At 42.2% G+C, this 19,757-nt stretch overlaps 1 protein-coding gene across 1 annotated transcript in view; it reads right to left on the bottom strand.

The window, feature by feature from the left end:
- The window catches only part of LOC126282491 (tRNA-dihydrouridine(16/17) synthase [NAD(P)(+)]-like), a 222,437-nt gene that overhangs the window by 19,087 nt on the left and 183,593 nt on the right, over positions 1 to 19,757 (bottom strand). Inside the window, exons 3-5 of the mRNA XM_049982151.1 lie at positions 15,240 to 15,399; positions 12,492 to 12,936; positions 7,589 to 7,743 (exon numbers count right to left, since the gene is read on the bottom strand). Coding sequence (XP_049838108.1) covers positions 7,589 to 7,743; positions 12,492 to 12,936; positions 15,240 to 15,399 — 760 coding nt within the window. The remainder of the gene's footprint in view (positions 1 to 7,588; positions 7,744 to 12,491; positions 12,937 to 15,239; positions 15,400 to 19,757) is intronic.

The raw sequence follows: 19,757 nt of genomic DNA, 5'->3' as shown, positions 1-19,757 counted from the left end.
GGAGGGATACCACAGTATAGGTGGGGGAAATGCTGGAAACACCGGTGGTGCACTGGAAGAGAGCAGTGCACACTGAGAATGAGGGAAGGAGAATTGAGATGGTGATAGGACAGATGGGGTGGAAACAGCTCCCCACTCCCCTCTTCCTCCCCCACAGCCTCCCAACACTGCACTTGGTATCCCTGTCCTGCCACCTCTAGTCCCTGCATGTTCCATCAGGAGTGCTGATTCCTCTTCCCACACCTGTACCCTGATATATCAGGAGTGCTGATTCCTCTTCCCACACCTGTACCCTGATATCTCACTCTTCCCAACCTGCTTGGGATTGTTGCTCCCATTTGACGTGTTTCTGTTGCATTCTAGTTGGAGATAGTGGTTTTTGTGTGTGTGTGTGTGTGTGTGTGTGTGTGTGTGTGTGTGTGTGTGTGTGTGTGTGTGTGTGTTTTCTTTACTGAAGAAGGCTTCAACTGGAAGCTTATACTTAACAGTCTGTTTGTCGTGCCTGACTGCAACTGAATGTTTCATTTTTATGGTACACATTGTCGATATGAGCAACTAGGTATTTTCGAAGCAGATACCACTCATTCATTCTTTCCATATCCAAATCCTGCCTGAAGGAGAGTGTTCTGTGAGGTGGAACAAGTCAGGTTATATGGAAACAGCCACACAGGCTACTTCTATTAAATATATTAACAACCAGACACAACTAGTGCCAATCCAATCACAAGGTTAATGGCAGGAATAACTTCTAGATTACCTTTCATATGCATTATAAATCAGGATATTATTTATGTTAGTAGAAAAGCAGATAATCTGAAGAAAAACTACTGCTTGTTTCAATCTACTACTTCACACTAACATGGCGGAGATGTTGTGTGTACAAGTGAGTAGTGTTCCTGCGAAAAATGAAAATAATATTGGTAAAAGTACAGTGTGTGTGAATTGTAGGGACGAAATTATGAAGTTAATTGAGTGTATTTCTAGCCTTCAGCAAATCGTCAGTGTATTGAGTAGTGAGATGTCAGAACTTCGGAAAAAAAAGTGAGTCTTTAGTCAAACAAAATGCAAGTTCTCTTCCGCAAAAAAAACTCTTAACGAGTGGACAAATATACCATATAAAAACAGAGGTGTGAATACAGAAGCATCACCAGGGAGTAAAAACACCAAACGATTGGCAGTTAGAAACAAATTTCAAGTTCTTTCCATAAGTGAAGAGGCGGATTTAGGCCTAACATTGGTAAGAGAAGATGAACTTTTAAACAAACTTTGTAATCAGAATGGTGATACAGGCTCTGAGTCCAGCATTAACGCAAACAATGAAGGTGCGAAACTGAGCATGCCATCTATTGTAAATAATAATGGGACATCTACTGCACCCAGTAATGAGAAAGACAGTATCAATTAAAACGTACAACAGTGCAAAGACGAAAGTAATGTATTATTTTTAGCGGACAGTCACAGCAGAAAAGTGACAAGACTATTCAAAGAAAACATGAAATACTACACAACAAGTTTTGTGAAGCCAGGAGCAACAGCAAAAACATTATTGGTGTTGATTTACAAGACAAAATGTCGGGAAAAAATGACTATGTCGTGTGTATAGCGGGTGCAAATGATGTTGCGAAAAACGAAGCAATTAACTGTCTCACTTAACTAAAGAAATTCCTGGAATGCAGCAAACAAAAAAATAAGATAGTTGCAACATTACCACACAGATATGATCTAATGTATCACTCGTGTGTAAATAAACAAATTCGTAAAACTAACATTAAAATAAAGCAGATGTGTTCTTTGTTTGGAAAATGTAGCGTCCTTGATATAGGCAAATTGGACAGATGCCAGCATACCAAACACGGAATGCATCTAAATTATGAAGGAAAAAAACTTTGTATGTAAAATGATAAATGAAATCATTGCTAACAGAGAGAGAGTGAACAGAAAAATTCCATGTACCGGTATGGGACCAGTCTCAGCAAAAGAAGAAGAAGCATCCTCAAAAGCAGCAGAATCATCAGTAACCAACTGCTAAAACAACATATTCAGCGGTAACGATTGCCCATCCTACATGCAACAGAAAACAAACTCAGCATTTTTTATGGTGAGTAATATGAGAGATGAGGATTCAAAGTTGCATGAAGCATCTCTCTCGTGTGTTCAATATGAGTTTTCCACACCTCAAGCAATACTATCAACTAGTGTACTAAAAAAAGCCACTCCTAGCAAACATCACGCAAATGCAGAGGTGAGAAAAAATCAAACTTTGTCTTTATTCCACCAAAATATATGTAGCCTCAAGAATAAAATAGACCAGTTGCTAATAAATTTAAAAGACGAGTGTGAAAGTGAGCCTGATATACTGTGTTTCTGAGAACATCACGTTATGAGTGGGATCCACATGATACAGATTGAGAACTTTAGTTTAGCTACTCATTACTGTAGATCTGTTATGGAAAAAGGTGGTGTTGTAATAATTATAAAAAAAATATAGTGTATAAATCCCTAGATTTAAGCAAATACTGTGATGAACAACATTTTGAGGTGTGTGGCATTGCGTTAACAGCAGACAGTGCAACTGTTATTGTTCTGGCTCTTTACAGGGCACCTGCTGGAAATCTAAATGTATTTCTAAGACAAACTGAATCACTTCTGGCCCACCTATGTAGGAAAACTAAATCTACAATTGTTATGGGTGACTTCAATGTGGACCTTTTAACAGAAAATAGAAACAAGACAGATTTTGAACATTTAATGTGCTGTTACAATTTAGTACCAGTGGTGGACACTCCAACTAGAGTAACTGCCAGCTCTAGCACTTTAATACACAATGTATTTGTAGATAAGGATATTTGCAATAATTTAACCATGAAAAATATTATAATTGGTCTCTCTGATCATGAAGGGCAATTCCTCACTCTGAACCAAATGAAAGTACAAAGAAAAGAAAATTTCATTTGGAAAACATTTAGGGTTATAAACAGACACACCACTGAAACCTTTAATCAGCAATTACGGCTTGTGGACTGGTCTCCTGTATATGCTACAGTTGATGTTAATTCAAAATTTAATATATTTATCAATGAAGTTACATGCCTTTTTGAAGAAGCGTTTCCTAAAAAATCAGTGAGAGAAAACTTTTTCAAATCTGGAAACAAGCCTTGGATTACTAAAGGCATCAAAATCTCTTGTAAAACAAGAAGAGAACTATATGCTGCAGCCAGGAGTTCAAATGATAACAGTAGGATTACACACTATAAAAGTTCTGAATAAGACCATTCAGGCAGCAAAGAACATGTGCTTGAAGGCAGAAATTGACAACTTGAGCAATAGTAAAAACTATCTGGAAATTTGTAAAGAAGGAAATGGGGAAAATGCAGTTTGTAGTTAAAATATCCAAATCAAAAGTGAGGGTAATCTTGTTAGCGATCCAAAAACAGTTGCAGACACATTCAACAACAATTTTTTAACCGTAACAGAAAAAATAGATTTACAAGGGTCCATGAAGCAAGCCATCAATCTTTTGAAAGCTAGAGTACCTGGTTCAGTACAACACATGAAAGTAAAAACAGTCACTGTTCAAGAAATTGAAAGAGTTATTAAATCCCTGAAAAGTAAAAACTCTGCTGGAATTGACAACATTTCTAACAAATTATTAAAATACTGCTCCAGCCATGTAAGTAAAGTCCTTTGCTACATTTTTGATGCGTTACTTAAGCAAGGAATAGTTCCAGAGAGGCTGAAGTATGCAGTTGTAAAACCGCTGTATAAGAAGGGGGATAAGACGGATACTGCTAACGATAGGCCAATATCACTACTGACAAGCTTTTCAAAGGTTTTAGAGAAACTAATCCATGCCAGGATAGTTGAGCACCTCAGTGAACACAATAGCTTCAGCAAAAGTCAGTTTGGATTTCGATAGGTTTGTCAACGGAAGATGCAATATTTGCTTTTACTGGCAAACTCTTGGAATCTATCAACAAAAAACTGAAAGTGATTGGCATATTTTATGACCTAACAAAAGCATTTGACTGTGTAAATCACCAAATTCGTTTACAAAAAGCTGCACATCTCGGTATAAGTGGTGCAGCAGGGAAATGGCTCAACTCATATCTGTCAAAAAGGAAACAAAAAGTTGTAGTAGATAGTCAAGATGATGTCCCAGTATCTTCAGAATGGGGTACCATCACATGTGGAGTGCCGCAGGGCTCAGTTCTGGGCCCCCTACTTTTTATTATATTCATAAATGATCTTCCTCTCTACGGAATATTGTAGATACACCATTTTCACGGATGATACTACACTACTTATTGATAATTCAGTAGATAAACTTGAGGTAATGGCAAATAAGGTTTCAACATTGATGGTCTTATTTTAAATTACCGTAAAACAAACTACAGTCAGTGCCACAAAACACCCAAAGATGAGGAAATATTTGTAAAGATAGGTGAGCAGACAATAACCAGGGTAGATTCTTCAAAATACCTAGGTTTTCATATTAATAGCAAACTGAATTGGTCAAACTGCATCATGGATCTGTGCAAAAGACTAAGTTCAGCAACATACGCATTGCACATTGTTTCTTCTTACAGAAATTTCTTACAGAAATATGGAAACCATGAAGTCAGCATATTATGGTTACTTTCATGCAGTTATGGCATTTGGAATTATATTTTGGGGAAATCGGCCACTGGCTAAAAAAGTACTGTGTGTACAAAAAAGACACATAAGGATCATGTGTGGAGTCCATCCTAGAGCTACATGCAGGAATCTTTTTAAGAAGCTTGAAATACTTGCATCCACTGCACAATATATATTCTCGTTGATGTGCTTCATAAGGAAAGAAAAACCAATCTTTAAGCTGAATAGTGCATATCACAGCCACAATACTAGAAGGAAACGTGATATCCATTATGAACAGCCAAATCTAAGTATGGTGGAGAAAGGAGTCCATTTCAGTGGCTGACCGATTTTTTTGCCCCCCCTCCCCCCCCTCCTTCAAGAATTAAGTGTTTGGTAGATGATGATCTCCTGTTTAAAAAAACCTTAAGGCAGTTCCTATTGCAAGGATCATTTTATACATCAGAAGAGTTCCTGAACTACAGTGTTTAACATATCTTGTATTGTAAATTGCAAATGTATGCCCAAATTTGTATTTGTAATACCGAATATTTTTATTGTAAACATATATTTTGCAATATTTATTTCTCTGTAACACTTATTATTTTGTAATCTTTATCTATCTCTAAAATGTATTTTTGTAGTGGGACCTAAGTTACTGTTTACTGTTTTTTGTTTTGTAATCTCTATCTATCTCTAAAATGTATTTTTTTGCAGTGGGACCTAAGTTACTGTTTACTGTTTTTGTTTTACCATAAATTCTGGCCAAAAGCTTGTAAAATTGACACGTTCCATATCCTGTGATAGTGTCACAACACAGATCACCGGAACAAGGGATAAATAAATAAATAAATAATAATAATAATAATAATAATAATAATAATAAAATACTTATTTCAGAGAATACTACCAGCTGCCTATTTGGAAAATTTACAACCTGCTTCAAAAAAACATAAATATTAGCCAGAATCTAAATCTATGAGTCCAAATATTCTGATATAGGCTAAAAGGTGTGACTGTTAAGGTTTTCTTTTATTTCATCCTAACTTTTCCTGGCCACATACTGCTCCGGCTCAGTCTGTTTAAATGGAAAAGAAAGAAAAGAGAAAACACGTGTTACTAATACGAATGGAAATTGGATATACATCCTAATCACCTTCTCCTCCGGTCTTATTTCCAATTTCTATGTGCATCTCCTCTTCCTTTCCCCCTCCTTTGTCTATCATCCCCTCCCCCATCTCTCAGTGCATCTCCTGCTCCTGCTTTCCGTGTCCATTTCCTCCCATCTCTCTGTCCATCTCCTATTCCACCTCTCTGACCTTGAGCTTCGTTTATTGTTATCGCAAATTCAGATTCTGTAGTAGTTCTAATCATAGGCTAGTAAGCCACAAATACAACTTTCCTGACTGCTAAAGATTTCCCCTTTAGATATTCAAAATATATTTATATACTATATATATTAAAATGTACATCCTATGTCCATCCAAATGGATGGTCAGGAACTTTGCGATATTTTGGTAATAACTTTTCCCCTTCATACATTACATATTTATTTATACGTTACAGAAATAGGTATACAATAATGTGAATTTTCAAACGCAATGTTGTGTCAAACTATTCCAGCAATCGTTGAAGATCTTTCATATATTTAAGATTTTCAATAAATGAATATATACATTTTTATTTATAAATTAAAAACAAAGAATCCAAGACTTACCAAGCGGGAAAGCACCGGTAGACAGGCACATTGTTAGCAAAAATCTCATATTCATTTGTTCACAATCTTAAATCTCCAAAAGATCTTCATTGATCCCTTTGAAATTTTGACACAAAGCTGCTTTTCAATATAAACATCTGTATATTAAAATTCAAGGTTGTGTCAAAATTTCAAAGGAATCAGTGAAGAAGCTTTGGATATTGAAGATTTTGAACAAACAAACATGAGGTCCTTGCTAACAACTTATCTCCTTAATTATTACATAGATATTTAGATACCTTATTGAGCGCCCATGAGCCCCAACACACCACACCAGATACCTTATGGCACTCCAGTAAGTTAGTATTCAAATCCAATGTTGTATGAAAACTTTAAAGCAATCGGTGCAGGGACTTTTGGAGGTATACAATTCTGAACAAATAAACATTTACATTTTTATTTGCACAGATTTGGTTACCTTGTTCATGCCTATTTATAACTTGCTAAAGACTTTTTTGCTAGAATACATAACCCAAATCTAAATCCTAAACCAGGATGTGAAGTAGGCCTTTAGATGGAAATTTTCTCATGATACTCCTGCAAAGTATTGAACAGAGGATACTAAAAGAATTACAAATCATATTTGAAATCATATGTCATTCAGTACAGCACTTGGTTATTTTAATGATTACTGTGCCGAGTTGAGTTCCCCAACTATAGAATGAAAAGCTTTATGTTTCTCTGCTTCAGTTCCTAGAGTTACCCCAAATTTAAGTCTATCCCCATGATAACCCATCAGGCTGCAAAGCTAGTAATCAGCCACAGACTGCTGGCAAACATTTCTTGATGTTCAGCACATATGTTATGAATAAACATACTAGATCGAGTCCTTATCGTATATAACATGCAGATAGACTGTAGCACGAGTGTTGGATTTCTTGCTAAATTTCAATTTCATCCTTATTGATATCATTCTCATAAATGTTCAAGTCCAGAGGGAGGAGTTATCAGCACCCCACTAACTTGAAACAACAGATTTTCTTATCTACAATGGTGTGAGGGGCAGCATCAAGGAATAAAACGAAGGTTTGAAGACTGCATGTTTGAAAGCTGTGTTACAGGACCCAACATATTGTTTATGTTCCTATCAATTACTCAACATTTCACATGGTATGTAATTGTCTTTCTCAGACTTGCATTTTTTTGTATACATAACTATTGTTATTGTTCATCAAACCTCTGTACAAGTATCAATTGAGCACAATTATGAGTGCATACCTGTTTCCGGTGGTGGCTCCCACGGTCTTGGGGAGAGTCCCTCATGCAGAGGCAGCAAACGATCACGCAGTTCCTGCACAGCATCACCCATCTCCTCCAATGAACCAGCTGTTGCTATTCGACTACGAATGTCTTTGTGTTCCTCAAGGCAGAGGCTGTACACAAACAACAGAGAAATTACCAACTCGTATTTCCCACAATGACTATATTATCGGTAAACACTAGTTACAATGTACAGCACTCACTTGGCATATACTTCACTGACTACCACAAGCAAAAATTGTTCCTGACAAAAATACCCCTTCCAAAAGAACATGAAAATCAGTTTTCTTGCAAGTGTTGAAATCAGGCATTGCAAAAGTAGAGAACCACTGGATTACTCAGAAATGAAAATTAATACTGTCTTAGAAGAAGTCTGTATAATTCTTGATAGCTGCATATGAGACAACTGAAACATAGTTAAAAGGCATATGACTGAAAAATCAGACACTGAATCTTCAGTTCTCAGAGCATCCCTCTCAGGATAAATTAGCACCTGTGATTTATTGACTGCATGATGCTCATTTATAATAGCCTACAATTTGATCAATTGCTACAGTTCAATTATTCCCTCCATTTCCTTTTATTTCTCTCCCATTTTGGGGGCTTGATGTAGCTTTTTCCTCCTGTACTACATTCTCACCCCACCCTTCTCCATCACCTCAGCTTTGGAAGTCCCTAAAAGCTAGAGAAACAACATATATTTTTATTTTTTCCAGCAATGGCTGGAAATGCAACCTATGGCACCTTGACTGATCCATCAAATGATCCCATAGAAAATGTCTGGGATGATTTGGAGCAGCAAGTGGATAGCAGTAATCAATGTTACAGCAAATCGGTAGTTCTGCGGGACAAAATCTTCCATGAAGTGTGATCAGCTGTAGATAGCATACCTGAAGAAACTTTTGGACTCTTTTCCTTGCCAAATTGATGCCATTATCAGGGCTAGAGATGATTTACATTGTAATATAACTCATCAACACTCTGCAAACCACAGTAAAGGGCATGGACAAGGGTATTTTCCAATGTAACACTTATTACGGATTCTCTCCCTTCCACCTTTGAAATCCCTTCACGTATGCCGTAATTAATTTAATCTTGAAACTTGCTGACAGATTAAAACTGTGTGCCAGACCGAGACTTGAACTCGGGACCTTTGCCTTTCGCGGGCAAGTGTTCTACCACTGAGCTACCCAAGCACGAATCATGACCCATATTCACAGCTTCAATTCTGCCAGTACCTCGTCTCCTACCTTCCAAACTTCACGGTTTGGGTGGGGCTCGAACCGTCGACTCGTACATGTCCATCTTACAAAGTTCGAAAACTAGCCACTCGACCACCAGACGAATAAGACTTGAAGCATACAGGCATGCACAAGACTTATGTAGACAGACCCTATACAACACATGTAGACAACAATGGGAGCTATTTGTAACAACATAAACAGAGCAAAATATATGGGGGAATCATACAAAATACTGATAGAGAAGATAAAAACCCCAATAGTTCTGGGAACGCTAAGGCGGGGTGACAGCACGATGACGAGGGGATGGAGGAATACAGGGGAGTTTCTGCTGTATAAACTGTTCACTGACGACATTATCGATACAGACACACAATATCATGCAACACTACGAGAAAACCTACACACACCATACAACACTGCAAGTGTCACCTGTCCTTTTGCGCAAGAAGAGGATGCGCTAGCAATCTCAGAGCTCAAAAACAAAAAGCACCTGGACCAGATGGTATTCACTCGGAAACACTGAAAAAACTAGCACCGCAGATCAACCTGTTCCTAACAACGTTACTGAATGATGCCTTACGGCTGGGCAGGGTACCTACAGTATGGAAAACCTCCAAAGCAGTCATTATTAAGATATCAGCGGACAGGGATCCTTCAGATCCAAAGACTTACAGACCAATATGCCTAATAAACACCCTAGCAAAGATTCAGGAGAAGCTACTGTGTAAGCACCTGCAAACACATAGAGCTCTTGGGGGTATGAGCCAACACCAGTTCGGCTTCAGATCTGGCAGATCAATAGACGATGCCATCAACCAGGCCCTGCACATAGCTAACACCACAAAACAGAAATATGCCATGGCAATAATGATTGACATTGCCGGAGCATTTGATAATCTTTGGTGGCCCACACGGTTTCAGAGGCTAAGACATCTGGAGGTACCGCAATCACTGTACAACAGTTTTCTAGACTACTGTAAGGACCGAGTAGTCGAATGGCAGATGGACAGCCGGAAAGTAATTAAAACAGTTACCAAAGGCTCTCCTCAAGGGTTGATCCACGGCCCCATCTTCTGGGACATAACAATCGAACCCCTCTTACAACTTCTGGATGGGGATGACAGGTCAGACAGAACTGTCATTACGCAGATGACCTATTAGTTGCAGTCACTACAAACAACAGAGCCCAGTTAGAAGAAAAAGCCAGTGGAATACTACAAACAGTTACTCAGTGGTGTCACAACAAAAAACTCAGGATAGCCGAAAACAAAACAACATACACTTTACTGAGAGGATCACTCCAAAGGAATCCTTCGGTTAAAATTGGGGACACAAACATCAAATGAGCACGCACTATGCGCTATCTTGGGGTACACATAGATGAAAAATTGAATTTCCACGAACACATAAGGCTAACAACAGACGAAACAGAAAAAATACTACACAAACTGGTGAGGCAACATTCAAAACAGTACAGACTACCTCTACCAGTCATACGTACATACCACTGTGCGCTCTTTGAATCAATACTCAGCTTCACAGCTAGCATGTGGGCACATAGACTGAACGTGGTCACCAACAAAGCATCCGTCAGACAAGGGCAGAGAAGTGTCCTACTTAGGCTACCACCTCAGTGGATGCGCTGTGTGTGGTGCTTGGAAAATGCCCCACAGATATCACGATCAAATACAGAGGTGCAAGGTACTGGTTAAAGGTGGGGAGACTAGATAAGGTACACACAATAACTGGTGTTCCCATAGAGACAATACGTCACCTTAAAAGTTGGCGTTTGGATACATGGCAAGGAGAATGGGATGTAAGTGATAAGGGACGTAGACTGCACGACTCCCTCCCTGACATAAGGGAGCGCTTGAGAATGAGACATTATCGATCCCAGCTGCGGTACGGTACATTTCTTAACCGGACACGGACCTTATCCCACGCACTTAAACCACGTGAGTTTGAGTCTGCGGGGAAGCAGGTTCCACAGAACACACTGTCTTTTCTGCAGGCAATACACGAACAATAGACATACACTACACTTAGATTACACAGATACAGACATAGATATATACACAGCAATAAGAGATGAAGAACAATGGGCACAATTAAACGCACTGACAAACAGTATTTCAAAAACACCACACGAAGAGTATATGTGCACTCGACATTACAGACACGCCTATGGGCAGTATAACATCAATCTCCAGAGGATGGACAGCGATAACCACAGTGACAACGAAAATAGTGACAATGTGGAGGAACAGGAGGAGGAAGCTGAGATGTGACAGTAAATAAGCAAAAGTGCTGGCAATCTAGCCAAGAAAACACCAAATTCTTACATGGATGGGCACCTAAAGTAGTTAATACATAGTGTGTGTGTGTGTGTGTGTGTGTGTGTGTGTGTGTGTGCGCATACTGTAAGGCCTTTGGTACACCCACCATCAGTTTAGTTGACTTGTCGCTCTAACGAAGTAGGCAAGTGTCAGCAATATGTCTCGTGGTCTTATCGTGGCGTGTTTATCTTCTGCCATTTGGTGAGATGATAGAAATGCCACTTGAACGCTTAGAGTAGCAGATTGACGGTGACTAACTTTAAACAGAACTTGATTAATTATCACACACATTTATTAAAATAATAAAAAGCATAGACATTAAGGACATTGATTCTGGATGCTGTTTACAATTGACACTCTGAAGTTCCTCTGGTCTTGATATGTTAAGCTTATTCTCACATATCTCTGATACTTGACAAAGTGTCTATACATATATCTTCATGGCTATGTACAGGAATACGATAATCTTATTAGGCGCAGACTGAAACTTGACTATAGACTGGTACAGACAAATGCAGACTGGTACAGACTAATGCAGACTGACTGATCAGAGGTCCGTACACTCGTTATAAAACCTCGCACGTTCAGGTATCACTGCACGAGTGTGATCTGCGAGGAGAAAAGATTCTACGTTAGCAGCAATCTCATTGGCTGCGTTACATATTAATACGGGGATCGGCGGAAGCAGAATTTGGTCCGTCTCTAAGGCAGCACCACCTCGTAGTGCAGATACAGACGAGCGCTGCGCTTGTGCTGTTGTGCTTAGTGGGGCGCACTCCAGTGGGAAAGTTATGTATGCGCTGGCTACACAGAACTACGTACACAACATTGTGTGTGTGTGTGTGTGTGTGTGTGTGTGTGTGTGTGTGTGTGTGTGACTGGCGGTCAATGGCTCGAAGAAACCATTCTGAGGTATTCACTGTCAGTCACATTCGGTGATGGTACTAATAAATCTCTGATCTATCCTATCTTCTTTTTATATTCTTCTTAAAAAAAAAAAAACAAAATTTTATTTATATTTGAACCTTAAGTTATTGTTACTTTGAAAAGTATCATTCTTTGTAAATGTTGTAGATAAAACAAATTAAAGAATTGTTAGAGTAGTGCACCTTCCAAATTGCACATTGTTGTTGAGTGGCCTACTAGAGGTGTGCCGCGGACTCTCCTTGTGAACCACTTTTAAAACTTCATGTCTGGTTAGTTTAAAATCAAACGCAAAATTTGAAATGGGAAGGCAGGCGAGAAAGCGACGTAATGAGAAGGCGCGTGCGGGCGACTGACCAGTGCTGGAAGAGCTTGAAGAGGTGCCCTCGCACGACGGAGGGCGGGCAGGGGTGCCGCGCGGCGAGCTGCAGGTAGCGCAGCGCGGGCTCCCAGGCCGGCGGCGAGCGGCCCGCGAACAGCGCCGGGTTGCGCAGCTGGCCCTCGGCGCTCATGACGGCGGCGGCGGCCGTCTCGCGCAGGCAGCGGCGCGCGTCCGCCAGGCAGCGCACGTTGCCGTTGGCGACGACGGGCAGGCGCACGGCGCGCGCCACGGCGGCGATGTGCGGCCACGAGGCCAGGCCGGTGAGCGGGCCGCGCTGCTCGCGCGTGCGCCCGTGCACGGCCAGCAGCTGGCAGCCCGCGGACTCCAGCATGCGCGCGTACGCCACCGTGCGCTCCACCTCGGCGAACACGCGGATCTTGCACGTCACCGGCACGCGCAGCGCGCGCCGCAGCGAGCTCACTGCAACACGACGCACATCCCTCCCACAGCCGTCTCCATACACAGCCAAAACATTGTGATTGCCTGGTTTAATAATACGGGGTTGGGCCCCATTTGCCCATAATACAGCTGTGATTCTTCTTGGAACACTGGTGTATAGTAAATGTCCACTATGTGATGAAAAGTATCCGGACACTTGGCTGAAAATTACACTACTGGCCATTGAAATTGCTACACCAAGAAAACAATAGGTTTTCATTGGACGAATATATTATACTAAAACTGACATGTGATTACATTTTCACGCAATTTCAGTGCATAGATCCTGAGAAATCAGTACCCAGAGCAACCAACTCTGGCTGTAATAACGGCCTTGATACGCCTGGGCAATTGAGTCACACAGAGCTTGGATGGCGTGTACAGGTACAGCTGCCCTTGCAGTTTCAACACGATACCACAGTTCATCAAGAATAGTGACTGGAGTCTTGTAACGATCCAGTTACTCGGCCACCATTGACCAGACGTTTTCAGTTGGTGAGAGATCTGGATAATGTGCCGGCCAAGGCAGCAGTCGGACATTTTTTGTATCCAGAAAGGCCCGTGCAGGACCTGCAACATGCGGTCGTGCATTATTCTGCTGAAATGTAGGGTTTCGCTGGGATCGAAGGAAGGGTAGAGCCACGGGTCGTAACACATCTAAAATGTAACGTCCACTGTTCAAAGTGCCGTCAATGCGAACAAGAGGTGACCGAGACGTGTAACCAATGGCACCCCATACCATCACGGCGGGTGATACGCCAGTATGGCGATGACGAATACACGTTTCCAATGTGCGTTCACCGCGATGTCGCCAAACACGGATAGGACCATCATGGTGCTGTAAACAGAACCTGGATCCGTCCGAAAAAATGACGTTTTGCCATTCGTGCACCCAGGTCCGTCGTTGAGTACACCATCGCAGCCGCTCCTGTGTGTGATGCAGCGTCAAGGGTAACCGCAGCTATGGTCTCCGAACTGATAGTCTTTGCTGCTGCAAAAGTCGTCAAACTGACTGTCTGATTGTAGCCTATCGTGATTGCGGTTTATCGCACCGCGACATTGCTGCTTGCGTTGCTCGAGATCCAATGACTGTTACCAGAACATGGAATCGGTGGGTTTAGGAGGGTAATAAGGAACGCCGTGCTGGATCCCAACGGCCTTGTATCTCTAGCAGTCGAGATGACAGGCATCTTATCCTCACAGCTGCAACGGATCGTGTATCCACGTCTGCAGCCCTGAGTCAACAAACGGGGACGTTTGCAAGACAACAACCATCTGCACGATGAGTTCGACGACGTTCGCAGCAGCAAGCACTATCAGCTCGGAGACCATGGCTGCGGTTACCCTTGACGCTGCATCAAAGACAGGAGCGCCTGCAATGGTGTACTCGACGACGAAGCTGGGTGCACGAATGGCATCACGTCAGTTTTTCGGATGAATCCACGTTCCGTTTGCAGCAGCTTGATGACCGTATCCGTGTTTGGCGACATCGCAGTCAACGCACATTGGAAGCGTGTATTCGTCATTGCCATACTGGCGTATCACCCGGCGTGATGGTATGGGGTGCCATTGGTTACACGTCTCGGTCACCTCTTGTTCGCATTGACGGCGCTTTGAACAGTGGTTGTTACATTTCATACGTGTTACGACCCGTGGCTCTACCCTTCATTCGATCCCTGCGAAAACCTACATTTCAGCAGGATAATGCACGGCCACATGTTGCGCGTCCTGTACATGCCTTTCTGTATTCAGAAAATGTTCGACTGCTGCCCTGGCCAACACATTCTCCAGATCTCTCACCAATTGAAAACGTCTGGCCAATGGTGGTCGAGCAACTGGCTCGTCACAATACGCCAGTCACTACTCTTGATGAACTGTGCTATCGTGTTGAAGCTACATGGGCAGCTGTACCTGTACACGCCATCCAAGCTCTGTGTGACTCAATTGCCCAGGCGTATCAAGGCCGTTATTACAGCCAGAGGTGGTTGTTCTGGGTACTGATTTCTCAGGATCTATGCACTGAAATTGCGTGAAAATGTAATCACATGTCAGTTTTAGTATAATATATTCGTCCAATGAATACCCCTTTTATCATCTGCAATTCGTCTTGGTGTAGCAATTTTAGTGGCCAATAGTGTAGAATATAAGATGGAGTGTGCATTTCTTTTGGAGTGGCCCTCGGATTCCTTATTACACTGCCAAATTTCTTTGACATAAATATTTGACGTATCAACTTCGATGGAATAAATGTCGTAGTGTGCCAGCGGCGTCAGCGCCGGACTCACCGATGTCGGCGAGCAGCGGCCAGTCGTCCTGGAGGAAAGCGCCGTAGCGGCCGCGGCGCGCGATGGCCTGCGGGCAGCCCAGGTTGACGTCGATGGCGTCGCAGTGGTCCTGCGCCAGCAGCGCCGCCGACACCAGCGTCTCGGGGCAGTTGCCGCACAGCTGCAAGCCAGGCAAACACACACACATATATATAAACACACACCACTCTGCCCTGCCGCTATGGTGGCTGTGGTGTCACCGCCAGACACCACACTTGCTAGGTGGTAGCCTTTATTGGCCGCGGTCCGTTAGTATACGTCGGACCTGCGCGACGCCACTATCAGTGATTGCAGACCGAGCGCCGCCACAGGGCAGGTCTAGTCTAAGACTCCCTAGCACTCGCCCAGTTGTGCAGCCGACTATGCTAGTGATGGTTCACTGTCTACATACGCTCTCATTTGCCGAGACGACCGTTTAGCATAGCCTTTAGCTACGTTTATTTGCTACGACCTAGCAAGGCGCCATATTTAGTTACTATGTCTTCTGAACAGATAAGATTGTGACTCATGTACCGTCAAGAGCGACGTTCATTATTACTGTATTAAAGTTAAGTGTCAAACTAGGTACGTCCGCTTTCTGAATTCTAACTCCTTGTCATGTTCCAGTCCTCACTTCAGTATAGCACTTCCCTCCTCACGCCAGCCTGCGTGAGCTATAACGCGTGCATTTCGCCCTCCACTTGTAACACGGTGTTGGCTCTTCTGCTAACACTACAATGGCACCCTCCGTAAAGCACTCAACCGCTACATAGATGACAGAGGGATAGAAAAACAATTAAAATGGCTCAAAAGAGGAAAGGCAGCTGGACCTGATGGGATACCAGTTCGATTTTACACAGAGTACGCGAGGAACTTCCTCCCCCCCCCCCCCTTCTTGCAGCGGTGTACCGTAGGTCTCTAGAACAGCGTAGCGTTCCAAACGATTGGAAAAGGGCACAGGTCATCTCCGTGTTCAAGAAGGGACGTCGAACAGATGTACAGAACTATACACCTATATCTCTAACGTCGATCAGTTGTAGAATTTTGGAACACGTATTATGTTCGAGCATAATGATTTTTCTGGAGAATAGAAATCTACTCTGGAGGAATCAGCATGGGTTTAAAAAAGACGGTCGTGCGAAACCCAGCTCGCGCTATTCGTCCACGAGACTCAGAGAGCCATAGACACGGGTTCCCAGGTAGATGCCGTGTTTCTTGACTTCCGCAAGGCGTTCGATACAGTTGCCCACAGTCGTTTAATGAACAAAGTAAGAGCATATGGACTGTCAGACCAATTGTGTGGATTGAAGAGTTCCTAGATATCAGAACGCAGCATGTCGTTCTCAATGGTGAGAAGTCTTCCGAAGTAAGAGTGATTTCAGGTTTGCTGCAGGGGAGTGTCGCAGGACCGTCCCTATTCACAATATACACAAATGACCTTGTGGATAACATCGGAAGTTCACTGAGCCTTTTTGCGGATGTTGCTGTAGTACATCGAGGGGTTGTAACAATGGAAAATTGTACTGAAATGCAGGAGGATCTGCAACCAATTGACGCATGATGCAGGGAATGGCAATTGAATGTCAAAGTAGACAAGTGTAATGTGCTGCGAATACATAGAAAGAAAGATCCTTCATCATTTCGCTAGAATATAGCAGGTCAGCAAATGGAAGCAGTTAATTCCATACATTATCTGGGAGTAGGCGTTAGGAGTGATTTAAAATGGAATGACCATATAAAGTTGATCATCGGTAAAGCAGATGCCAGACTGAGATTCATTGGAAGAATCCTAAGGAAATGCAATCCGAAAACAAGGGAAGTAGGTTACAGTACACTTGTTCGCCCAGTGCTTGAATTCTGCTCACTAGTGCGGGATCCGTACTAGATAGGATTGATAGAAGAGATAGAGAAGATCCAACGGAGAGCAGCGCGCTTCGTTACAGGATCGTTTAGTAATCGCGAAAGCGTTAGGAGATGATAGATAAACTCCAGTGGGAGACTCTGCAGGAGATACGCTCAGTAGCTCGATACGGGCTTTTGTTGAATTTTCGAGAAAATACCTTCACGGAGGAGTCAAGCAGTATATTGCTCCCTCCTAAGTATATCTCGCGAAGAGACCATGAGGATAAAATCAGAGAGAATAGAGCCCACATAGAGGCATACCGATAATCTTTCTTTCAACGAACAATACGAGACTGGAATAGAAGGGAGGACCGATAGAGGTACTCAAAGTACCCTCCGCCACACACCGTCAGGTCGCTTGCGGAGCAGATGCAGATATACATGCAGAACACCTACAGAGGCTGGACAAGAAAGATCGTCAACTCGCACGTGAGCGTATGGGGAGTCATAAAGTTTTCGTACAATCTCGGAAACAAAAAAAATTACGTAGTTAATTTGTTATTTGCAGGCACCGCGCGAGACAGTCAAACAGGGAGATCTGAGAACTGCCATGGTGAGGGATAGTAGGAGTGGGGGGGGGGGGGGGGGGGGAGGGGACTTAACCTTGGGTGTTGAGACGGGTGACAGCTTTACAAGGGCATGGAGGTCAGCCAAGTGCGCAACATGCCGAGGCAGTCATGCCTCCATTTCAGCTCACATTTTATCATATTTAGGTTACACAGTTACGACAGACGGCCGGAGAGCATAGGAACGAAGTCGAGTCATGCCCGTAACTCCGATTATATTTACTTCTTAAATGTTGGTGCGGAGTTCCGACTAAGATGATGAAATTGTCCACACTGGCGGCTTTCAACTTACAATTTCAAAAACCCTAATTTCAGACTAAAAAACTTCACTTGATGTTATACAACGTGTCCCATTTATCTTGACCGCTGTAAATAACTGTTTGTCCAGATGCAAATTACAAAATGTTTGAAGCAGATGGTCTTTAGCCATCAGAGGGGTATCAAACAGCATGATTGCCTTCGTTGTAGATTTGTTTTTTTACAAAGATATGAACAGCGGTACGACCTTTTTTAAATGGCACTCTGTATTTTTTTATTCAGTAATTCATTTCCTCTTCTAAGACCTATTCAAATATGTATCACAATGTACCATTCACAGAAACACAACGTTATTAATTACATAACACAACACTGACTTTGATCCCTGAATCACAAACTCGCCCACTTGCTGGAGTTGTCAGAAAACAAATGAAAACCAGGTAAAAACATAACACAAAATTGACTTTGACTCTCCTGAACCATTGCCCAGGAGTAGAACATTCAAAGGTGCTCAACGTGGTGACCCTGGACACCGATACACTGGTGCACTCGTTGAATGAAAGAATTATTTAGTGCTTCCAGTGTTGTCTGCTGAAGAGAATTGCAAGCAAGCACGTCCTCTGGAGTTGTTGGAATATCACGACAGACAACGTCTTTAATGCATCCCCAAAGAAAAAGTCTAGAGGATTTAAATCAGGAGACCTAGCAGGCCAAGTAACTGTTCCTTCTCGACCAGTCCATCTGGCAGGATACCTTCGGTTCAGAACACGACGTGCACGCAAGCCATTATGTGCTGCAGATCCATTGTGTTGATACCATATAAGCATTCTGGTTCTTCGCGGCACTTTATTCAGAAGAGGAGGAAGAATTCGTCTGAGGAAGTTGCCATACGCTGTTGCCGTTTAGACTACCATTGACGAAACAAAACGATGGTGACGGAATGAGGGGTGTGCATTCTACTATTGTCCTCTGTCAACGTCAGCACGTCGATGGTTCCATTACCCCGAGTGCCTGCTCTAAGCGCTGGGAGCGTCAACGTCAGTGTTGTGTTATGTAATTAATAACATTGTGTTTCAGTGAATGGGATACTGTGATACATTATTGAATAGGTCTCTAGGAGAGGAAATAAATTACCTAATAAAAAACAGAGGGTGCCATTTAAAAAAGTCATACCGCTGTTCATATCTTTGTAAAAAAAACAAAGCTGCAGCGAAGGCAATCATGCTGATTGATGTCCCCCTGACGGCTAAAGAACATTTGCGTGAAACATTTTGTAATTTGCATCTGGACAAACAGTTATTTAGGGTGGTCAATATAAAAGGGACACCCTGTATATCATTGTGGCAGACTGAAGACGAGAGTGCCCTGAGCATTCAGGCATGAAACTGTCGATTTAACTCATCGTGCAGTCTAGGACAAACCTTCACACAGTCTAGAACTATCTTCCACACCTGCAATATATTGGTGATACTAATGGATATTTTGTCTTATTCAATTAAAATTGAAGTTTAAAGCAGCCGAGGAAAATGTTTTTAAGCACAGCCTGCGACTAGTTTTCTGTGAGGCGATTTGTGTGTGGATAGAATGTTACGTTATTCAGCGTAAAATTGAACTGTTAATGAAAAATTGCCTAGGGAACATTCATATGTGGTTTCTATACGTCAACAAATGCATGTGATGACAATTGTTACAAATTATTATGGTGCTCAATAAGTGATAGAGGGCCTAATAATACTCCACAATCTTTGATGCAAAACCTTAATACCAGACTGAC

The sequence above is a fragment of the Schistocerca gregaria genome, chromosome 1, assembly GCF_023897955.1.
Source record: "Schistocerca gregaria isolate iqSchGreg1 chromosome 1, iqSchGreg1.2, whole genome shotgun sequence".
Classification (NCBI taxonomy): domain Eukaryota; kingdom Metazoa; phylum Arthropoda; class Insecta; order Orthoptera; family Acrididae; genus Schistocerca; species Schistocerca gregaria.
Note: the sequence above shows the minus strand (reverse complement) of the source record. Positions and strands in the feature narration are given on the sequence as shown.